Genomic DNA, 9,511 nt, shown 5'->3' on the forward strand with positions numbered 1-9,511 from the left:
ACAGTGGCCTAACCAATGTCCTGTACAGCCGCAACATGACCTCCCAACTCCTGTACTCAATACTCTGACCAATAAAGGAAAGCATACCAAACGCCTTCTTCACTATCCTATCTATCTGCGACTCCACTTTCAAGGAGCTATGAACCTGCACTCCAAGGTCTCTATGTTCAGGAACATTTGAGGACTCTGGGTTTAACCTCGGAGTTTAGAAGGATGAGGGGGGAGCTAATTGAAACTTACAAAACACTGGACAGAATGGATGTTGGGCAAATGTTTCCATTGGTAGCAGAGACTAGGACCCGAGGGCACAGGCTCAGAGTAAAGGGAAGACGTTTTAGAACAGAGATAAGGAGAGAAATGTCTTCAGTCAGGGAGTGGGGAATCTATGGAATTCATTGCCACAGAAGGCTGTGGGGGCCAGGGCACTGAGTATTGATAGTTGCTTGAGTGTTGGGGGGATCAAGGGTTAAGGGGAGAAAGCTGTCCTTCACCCTCAGCCCACGAAACCATCCCCATGGGCCGAGCAAGGACCACACGTCCTCCAGATTACTTGAGGTTTGTCTCCAATATGGCCACAAGCCAAACGTGGCACTGCGCCTCTCTCAGCGAACAGCACAGTGAAATGATCGCAGGCTAATTATAGCGTCAAGTACGTCTCCTAAAACTGAATCATACGGATTTGCAATTAACTCCAGCTCCCGGCGAAATTAGCGCTTTGGGGAGATGTGCAAATTAATAAGGCCCATTTAGTACATTAATCGAGGGGACTTGACAGAGCAGACACTAAGAAATTGTATCCAGACCCATGGAATGGGGATATAAAACACAATAGAGATGGGGTTTCCAGCGAGATCCTTGCGGCCAACCACTCCAAAGGGAATTGGGGGGTCTACATCCATGAATCGTGTGCAAATTCAGCGGGAAACAGGGAATGTTGGCCTTTATTTCAAAGGAACAAGGGTACAAACATTCTGTTAAACCCACATAAGGCCCTACGTCGGAGCACAGTTGGAATACCTTGAATGGTTTTGGGGCCCCGTGTCTAAGGGAAGATAGACTGACCATCGGAGGCACTCTACAGAAGGTTCACTCGGCTGAAGCTGCCGTGGCCAATGTAGGCGGCAATACAAATGCAGCACGCTGTGCCCAATGTAGGCGGCAATACAAATGCAGCACACTGTGCCCAATGTAGGCGGCAATACTAATGGAGCATGCTGTGCCCAATGTAGGTGGCAATACAAATGCAGCACACTGTGCCCAATGTAGGCGGCAATACAAATGCAGCATGCTGTGTCCAATGTAGGTGGCAATACAAATGCAGCATGCTGTGCCCAATGTAGGTGGCAATACAAATGCAGCACACTGTGCCCAATGTAGGTGGCAATACAAATGCAGCACGCTGTGCCCAATGTAGGTGGCAATACGAATGCAGCACACTGTGCCCAATGTAGGCGACAATAGAAATGCAGCACGCTGTGCCCAATGTAGGTGGCAATACGAATGCAGCACACTGTGCCCAATGTAGGCGGCAATACAAATGCAGCACGCTGTGCCCAATGTAGGTGGCAATACGAATGCAGCACACTGTGACCAATGTAGGCGGCAATACAAATGCAGCACACTGTGCCCAATGTATGCGGCAATACTAATGCAGCACACTGTGCCCAATGTAGGTGGCAATACAAATGCAGCACACTGTGCCCAATGTAGGTGGCAATACAAATGCAGCACCCTGTGCCCAATGTAGGTGGCAATACAAATGCAGCACGATGTGCCCAATGTAGGCGGCAATACAAATGCAGCACACTGTGCCCAATGTAGGCGGCGATACAAATGCAGCACACTGTGCCCAATGTAGGTGGCAATACAAATGCAGCACGCTGTGCCCAATGTAGGCGGCAATACAAATGCAGCACACTGTGCCCAATGTAGGCGGCGATACAAATGCAGCACCCTGTGCCCAATGTAGGTGGCAATACAAATGCAGCACGATGTGCCCAATGTAGGCGGCAATACAAATGCAGCACACTGTGCCCAATGTAGGCGGCGATACAAATGCAGCACACTGTGCCCAATGTAGGTGGCAATACAAATGCAGCACACTGTTACCAGTGTAGGTGGCAATACAAATGCAGCACACTGTGCCCAATGTATACAAATGTGGGAGCTTCTGCACACACACACACACACACACACAGAGGGGAGAGAGAGAGAGAGAATAGTTCACAAGGAAGAAGCAAACAGCTTCTGGGGAGTTTGACCATAATGCACCCTCCCCCTCCCCTCCCCTCCCCTCCCCTCCCCCCGGGGGGGCGGGAGCTGAGCACGCGCGCCTCCCACGTCAGTTTCCCGGGCAGGGTGTTTCCTGGAGCTCGCGGCGATGACGTCTCCCCGCCTAATTAGGACAGTCCGCAGCAAGGGGGGGCGTGGCGGAGGAGGGAGTCCCCCGTGACGACAATGCCCTAATAAGGACAGGCTCCCGGCGGGCGGTTCCGGCCTCGGCGCTTATAAAGCAGCAACAGGCGGCTCCCGCAGGAGCTTCAGACAACGGTACCTGGAGAGGAGTTATAATCCCACAACATCCCTCCATCAGTCCGAACGCTAGCTCCTGACCCTGACTGTGAGTATTCTTGCTTCAGTGGGACAGAATTGGAATCAAAAACTGTGGGAAAAATCAGTCTCTTTTGCAATCTTCAGAAACATTTCAATATTGTGTTGGATAAAGTTGATCTAACAGTGTGGGTGCTGTCCTTTTGAGAGACAGATTGAGTCTTAAGTCCGGGGGGTGAGCCGTAAAAAATTGTGATTTCTTTTCAATCTTCAGAAACACTTCAATATTGTGTTAAATAAAACTGATCTAACAGTGTGGGTGCTGTCCTTTTGAAAGAGAAAATTGTTCCATAATTTAGGGCTGTCCTTTTGAGAGAGAGATTGAGCTTTAAGTCGGGTGGTGAGCCGTAAAAATTGTGATTTATTTTGCAATCTTCAGAAACACGTCAATATTGTGTTGGATAAAGTTGATCTAACAGTGTGGGTGCTGTCCTTTTTGAGAGACAGATTGAGTCTTAAATCGGGGGGGTGAGCCGTAGAAATGGTGATTTCTTTTGCAATCTTCAGAAACACCTCAATATTGTGTTAAATAAAACTGATCTAATAGTGTGGATGCTGTCGTTTTGAAAGAGAAAATTATTCAAATATTTAAAGCTTTCCTTTTGAGAGAGAGATTGTGCTTTAAGTCGGGGTGAGCCGATAAAAATGGTGATTTCTTTTGCAATCTTCAGAAACATTTCAATATTGTGTTGGATAAAGTTGATCTAACAGTGTGGGTGCTGTCCTTTTGAGAGAGAGATTGAGCTTTAAGTCGGGTGGTGAGCCGATAAAAATGGTGATTTCTTTTGCAATCTTCAGAAACACTTCAATATTGTGTTAAATAAAACTGATCTCACAATGTGGGTGCTGTCCTTTTTGAGAGACAGATTGAGTCTTAAGTCGGGGGGGTGGGGTGAGCCGTAGAAATGGTGATTTCTTTTGCAATCTTCAGAACCATTTCAATATTGTGTTGGATAAAGTTGATCTAACAGTGTGGGTGCTTTCCTACTTAACAGAAGTAGTTCCTTAAATTGGTTGGAGGGGGGTGGGAGCTGTAAAAATTTCTTGTCGTTCAGAAATGATTTCAATTGTCAGAAGAGTTTGGAAGTGGTGTTAACTGTGTGTGTTTGGGTGTTGTTTTGTTTTTTTCTGAAAACACAGACAACCCCCTCCCCTGTGGCTGGAGTAATTTGTGGATTGCACCCTTGAACATGGTCACCACTGAGCCCCTGGAGATTGACAGCTGCCAGTTGATGCACTTGTTGGTGGAGGCTCAGATGCGCCCCCTGGTGCTGGACTGCCGCTCCTTCCTGAACTTCAACGCCTCCCACATTCGGGGCTCCCACAATGTCTACTGCAACTCCATTGTCAAGCGCAGGTCCAAAGGTGCCATCACCCTGGAATGCATCCTGGCCGAGGAGAGCGTCCGCGCTGGCCTGAGGGGCGGCCGCTACCCCACGGTGGTGGTGCTGGACGAGAGGAGCCTGGGTTTCGCCTCGCTGACCGGTGACCACATGGATAAGCTGGTCCTCAGCACCCTCATCTCTCAGCTGGATGCCCACAGCGTCCGCACCTACTTCCTGAAAGGTAAGACTGACCTCCAATCCAAAAACACAAAATGGGTACGTTTAGGTGGATTTGCCCATGGTGTTGGGCAGCCAGGGGTAACTATGGGTCTGGGGTGGATTACCCTTCGGAGGGTCAGTGTGGACTTGTTGGGCCGAAGGGCCTGTTTCCACACTGTGGGGAGTCCAATTTAATCAAAGTGGCCGGAGAGGCAGAAAAAGCTGTTGGAGGGCTGCAAGATTTATTCCCTTCCACCCAGCCCAGAGATGAACTCTGTACGTTTGGGGGATTTTGCCCTCCTGGCTCAGGGATAGGGGCGCTGCCACAGAGGAACTCTAGATAGAGCACACAAGACGGTATTGCATTTCCAGCGAATGTCTGTCCCACCCCCAATGTTTTTTTCTAAAAAAAAATGATTTGTGTGAATTGAGTGAACCTGCCCCCAACCTCAGGAAGCTGCCACAAGTGGTGCCCCTTTCTCTACAAGCGACGTGTGTGTTGTGTTCCCCGACCGAACCTCTGAGTGCTTGCTGCGTTTCAGAACGCAGTTCAGCTCCTAGATCAGAAACGCCACCCTGCACTCATCTCTCTCTCTCTCTCTCTGTTGCCAGTCTACCCTCTCTTCCCAGTAGGCAAGGAGAGCCCCTAGTTTAGAGAGGGTTGCCATTAAACTAGATGCAGATATTCAGCAGATCTGGCCACAACCGTGGCGAGAGAGAGAGAGAGAGAGTGAGAGATTTTCTCTCTCTTCACAGGGACAGAGTGATCTTACAGCAACAGTTTGGAGGCAAGTGAGTCACACAGCATGGAAACTGGTCCTTCGGCCCAACTCGTCCATGCTGTCCCGGGTTTCCTAAACCGAACTCTGCCCATTTGCCAGCGATTGGCCCACGTCCTTCTAAACCTTTCCTATCCATGTCGCTGCCCAGATGCCTTTTAAATGCTGCAATTGTACCAGCCTCCACCACTTCCTCTGTGTGAAAATATTAGGTCTCTTTTATATCGTTTCCCCTCTCACCTTAAACCTATGCCCCTCGAAGTCCTGGACTCCCCCACCCCAGGGGGAAAAGACCTTGTCTATTCACCCTATCCGTGAGCCCCTCATGATTTTATAAACCTCTATAAGGTCACCCCTCAAGCCTCCAGGGAAAATGAACTCCTGAGAACTCAAAACGTACCAGTCCTGGTGACCTCCTTCCTGCATCCTTTCCTGGAGAATAATATCCTTCCTATGAGCAGGGCGACCGGAATTGTAGGCAATATTCCCAAACCTGGCCTCCCCAGAGTCTTGTACTCAATGCGCTGACTGATGGAGTTCCATTCGGGGAACTTGGTTTTGCTAGCACCTATCCAGTGCTGTTTTCTAAACCTCTTTCTCTCTCTCTCTCACTCACAGGAGGTTACGAAACCTTTCACTCGCTGTTCCCTGGCATGTGCACACAGATTGCCAAGCCTTGCCCAGAGGGGAGCCCTGGTGAAGCTCCAGCTTTCCGATCCATGCCATTGTGCGATCGGGTGAGATTTCGGAAGGGAGGGCAAGGTTTGGGGTCGGGTGTGGGGTCGGGGGAGCTTGCAGAGTGGGCGAGCTGAGGCTGCCAGACTTGCGCTCTCGGAGCACGAGCTGAGGCCATTCGGCCCATCGAGGTCGGTGGAGGAAGGAGCTGATACTCGTTGGCATTTAGGAGAACGAGGGGCAGCCCTTATCGAAATGTAGAAGATTCTCAGAGGGGACTTTGAGACGGCACGGTGGACTCAGTGGTTAGCACCTCTGCCTCACAGCACCAGGGTCCCAGGTTCGATTCCAGCCTCGGGCGACTGTCTGTGTGGAGTTTGCACATTCTCCCCCCCTGTGTCTGTGTGGGTTTCTTCCAGGTGCTCTGGTTTCCTCCCACAGTCAAAGATGCGCAGGTTAGGGTGGATTGGTCATGCTAAATTACCCATAGTGCTCAGGGATGTGCAGGTTAGGGTGGATTGGCCATGCTAAATTACCATAATGCTCAGGGATGTGCAGGTGAGGGTGGATTGGCCGTGCTAAATTACCCATAGTGCTCAGGGATGTGCAGGTGAGGGTGGATTGTCCATGCTAAATTACCCACAGTGCTCAGGGATGTGCAGGTTAGGTGCATTAGTCAGAGGTAAATGTTGGGTAGGGGGGAAAGGATCTGAGGGGGTTCCTTTTCAGAGGATCGGTGTGGACCTGTTGGGCCGAAGGGCCTGTTTCCACATTGTCAGGATTCTATTCAATTCTAGGAGACTTGATTTGGAGGGGGGGGGGCAGGGAGATGTGCAGAGGTTGTCTCTCCCTCTTGGGAGAGTCCAGTACCACAGGGTATAATCTCGGAATAAGGGGCTGCAGACAGATGAGGAGGAGTTCCGAGGGGACATCCTTTACCGCGAGAAGCTGTCTGGGCTGGCTCGCAAAGTCTATTGGCCAACTATCTTTAACGTTCGGGTACGTTCACGGTGGGGGTTGCAATCGGGAAAGGGGAGTCCCGATTTACGCCAGTTAAATGGAGTGGAGGATGATTGAAGGGGTGGTGAGGACCCGATGGGCTGAATGGTCAATCTGTACTGCCCAGGGGACCCTTATTGTTAGGTTTTCTGGTGAATCTGGGCTTTGTGCCAGGGTTAGAGCCAGCGGGGCGTGAGACCTTCGCCAGTCACGGTCGGTGTCTAACCCGTCTTATTTAAATTTCTCTCCGCAGGGCGGCCCAGTAGAAATTCTGCCCTTCCTGTACCTGGGCAGTGCCTACCACTCCTCTCGCAAGGACAGCCTCCAGTCTCTGGGCATCACCGCCCTCCTCAACGTCTCGTCTACCTGTCCCAACTACTTTGAGAGCACCTTCCAGTACAAGTGCATCCCGGTGGAAGACAGCCATGTGACCGACATTAGCGCCTGGTTCCGGGAGGCCATCGACTTTATCGGTGAGTGGGTGGGCGTGTTGGCATCGCCGTTTTCCTGGGCAACCCGTTGGGAGGGGGGGTCGCAGATTCATCCTCGTGAGCTCCATCTGGAGGGCACCTCTCCAACCCAACGCCCCCAACCTGCGCCACTCCCTGCCCACCCCTCACGCTGAGTTATCCTGCACCTCTCTCTCCCGTCCATGCCTGGCAACCGTGCCAGCTTCCTCAATCCCTCGAGTGGAGGGAAGGGCCACTTGAGGGGGAGCCAGTGGTCTGGAGTCATGTGGAGGATGGTGTCAACCTTCCCTTGGCGGGCATGGGGAGTGGGAGACCATTTTTTTTTTTCCCGTGGCACTATGGTTGCCGGGGGCAACACTTCATTGCCAACTGCCAATGGATGAGGAGGCCCGATTTCATGACCCAAGCACTCTCCGTCTCCTTCTCTCCACGAGGTGGGCATCCACAGACTGGGGATCTCGCTGGGTACTCCGAACGGGATCGAGCCCACTTCCGGCAACCATTAACGAGGCGTTTTTTTTCGTTTTTCTTTCCCCTCTTCCTCCCCGGTTCAGACTCGGTGAAGAGCAGCGGAGGCCGGGTCTTGGTCCACTGCCAGGCGGGAATCTCCCGCTCGGCCACTATCTGCCTGGCGTACCTGATCCACACTCAGCGGCTCCCCCTGGAGGAGGCCTTCGACTTTGTCAAGCAACGGCGAGGGGTCATCTCGCCCAACCTCGGCTTCATGGGGCAGCTGCTGCAGTTCGAGACCGAGGTGCTGTGCCGCTGAGCGGATTGGGCGGTGGGACGGAGGCGGAGGGTTGAGACGGCCAACCCCTTCCGGAAGTTTCCGGCCGCGGCCTTCGATGGCCACCTCTCGACACGTTGCCGCCCGCTCCCCAAACTCCGGGCCTTGCTTTGCGTTGACGCAGAAGCCTCCTGTCCGTTTCCACCGACGGGGTCGGGACCAGCCAGGCGCTAATTCCCCAGTCCCCGCAACGCCGCCTCCCTGTGGTGGGGACTGGGAAAAACATTCTGACCACCCGCACTGCCTGCTCTCCAGAGCTCAGGCTCCCTGAGGAGGGGGGTTGGAAAACAGTTCAGGGAAAGCATCTGAGTGACTTTGGACTGTGTAACTGGGCAGCTGCCTCACCACGCGACAGAAAATGTGACTTGTTTCTCTGTTTTAAGGGAAAACCTACCTGCTAATTTCCTCTTGAAAGGAAAGTACTTTATAGAGAGAGAGAGATATATTTTTTTCAGATTCCCTGTTTTGTAATTGTCAGAAGGTGCACATTATCCAGATGAATTATTTATTGCGTTTTTTGATAAATAAAGTTTGCAATATTTTGTTGAACATCAATTCACTCCTGGTGCTGTTTACCAGCTCTCCCACGGTGATTGGTTGAGAATCATTGGTACCTACGGCACACTCAGCTCTGCACTGAGGGATCGTGTCCCAGACAGAGGCCAATGAATTCTCCCAGCTCTCTCTCTCTCTCTCACACACACACACACACACACACTGTGTGTGTGTGTGTGTGTTCAGCCTTCTGTACCTTCTCCCCCCGATGGTAGAGGCTGTAGAAAAACATTGCCAGGGTGGGATGGAGCTTTGAGAATGCTGGCGGCCTTTCCCTGACCGCGGGCCTGGGAGATGGATTCTATCGATGGGAGGTTGGCCTTTGTGAGTGTCCGGGCCGGGTTCACCCTTCTCTGTAACCGTCTCCGACCTTGAATGGGTACACAGTCACCGTTACCAGGTCGGGATACGTCCAGACAGAACGCTCTCGCTGGCGCACCGATAAAAGTTGACGAGGGTACTCGCCAAATTGGCATCGTGCCTTCAAATGCCAGGCTGAGAGCGTGAGAGATTAGCCTGAAGCCTGCGGGAATTCCAGGCAGCAAAGGCATGAGTGAAGGCTTCAGCTGTCGATAGGCTGAGCAATGTTACAGAGGTGGTAACGAGCATCATTACTGTTGCTCCTATTATATATTCGAGATACAAGGGTCCTAGAATAGAATAACATTTCATTGTCACGGAGGAACCTTAATTATCTGGTATTCCATTATCGAATTTTGGATTAGCCGGGAAAATGGCAAGGTCCCAAGACTTGGCAAAACAGTGTTATCCAGCATTTGGTTATCCGATATCGATTAACCAAACGCAATACCCCTGTGTCCCTCGGATAATTGAGGTTCCTGTGTATGCTCCAATACAGGAGTATGGTGAAAAATGCATAATGTCCCCGCCACTCATGTACAGGAGCACAGTCAAAAATGTATAATGTCGCCACACATGACACCAGCGGCAAGGTACCCAGTTACAAATAGAGTCATAGAGATGTACAGCACGGAAACAGACCCTTCGGTCCAACCCGTCCATGCTGACCCAGATATCCCAACCCAATCGTATATTAGTCCCCTTCCAATTTAGGTGCAATCCGTCCTTCTG

General features: G+C 51.4%; 1 protein-coding gene across 1 annotated transcript; it reads left to right on the plus strand.

Annotated features, from left to right (window-relative positions):
- Nucleotides 1-2,511: 2,511 nt before the first annotated feature.
- On the plus strand, nt 2,512-8,413 carry LOC122543238 (dual specificity protein phosphatase 1-A-like). Its single transcript, XM_043681715.1, has 5 exons — nt 2,512-2,620; nt 3,751-4,176; nt 5,552-5,670; nt 6,861-7,080; nt 7,632-8,413. The coding sequence occupies exons 2-5, from the start codon at nt 3,801-3,803 to the stop codon at nt 7,844-7,846; spliced, it is 930 nt and encodes a 309-aa protein (XP_043537650.1). The 5' UTR covers nt 2,512-2,620; nt 3,751-3,800; the 3' UTR covers nt 7,847-8,413.
- The last annotated feature ends 1,098 nt before the right edge of the window (nt 8,414-9,511 follow it).

Source organism: Chiloscyllium plagiosum, chromosome 42 (assembly GCF_004010195.1).
Source record: "Chiloscyllium plagiosum isolate BGI_BamShark_2017 chromosome 42, ASM401019v2, whole genome shotgun sequence".
Lineage (NCBI taxonomy): Eukaryota > Metazoa > Chordata > Chondrichthyes > Orectolobiformes > Hemiscylliidae > Chiloscyllium > Chiloscyllium plagiosum.

Coding starts and splice junctions, on each gene's coding strand:
- LOC122543238 (XM_043681715.1), top strand. CDS start 3,801: ATGGTCACCACTGAGCCCCTGGAGATTGACAGCTGCCAGTTGATGCAC. Junction 5,671..6,860: donor CCATGCCATTGTGCGATCGG/GTGAGATTTCGG, acceptor TTCTCTCCGCAG/GGCGGCCCAGTAGAAATTCT. Junction 7,081..7,631: donor GGAGGCCATCGACTTTATCG/GTGAGTGGGTGG, acceptor TCCCCGGTTCAG/ACTCGGTGAAGAGCAGCGGA.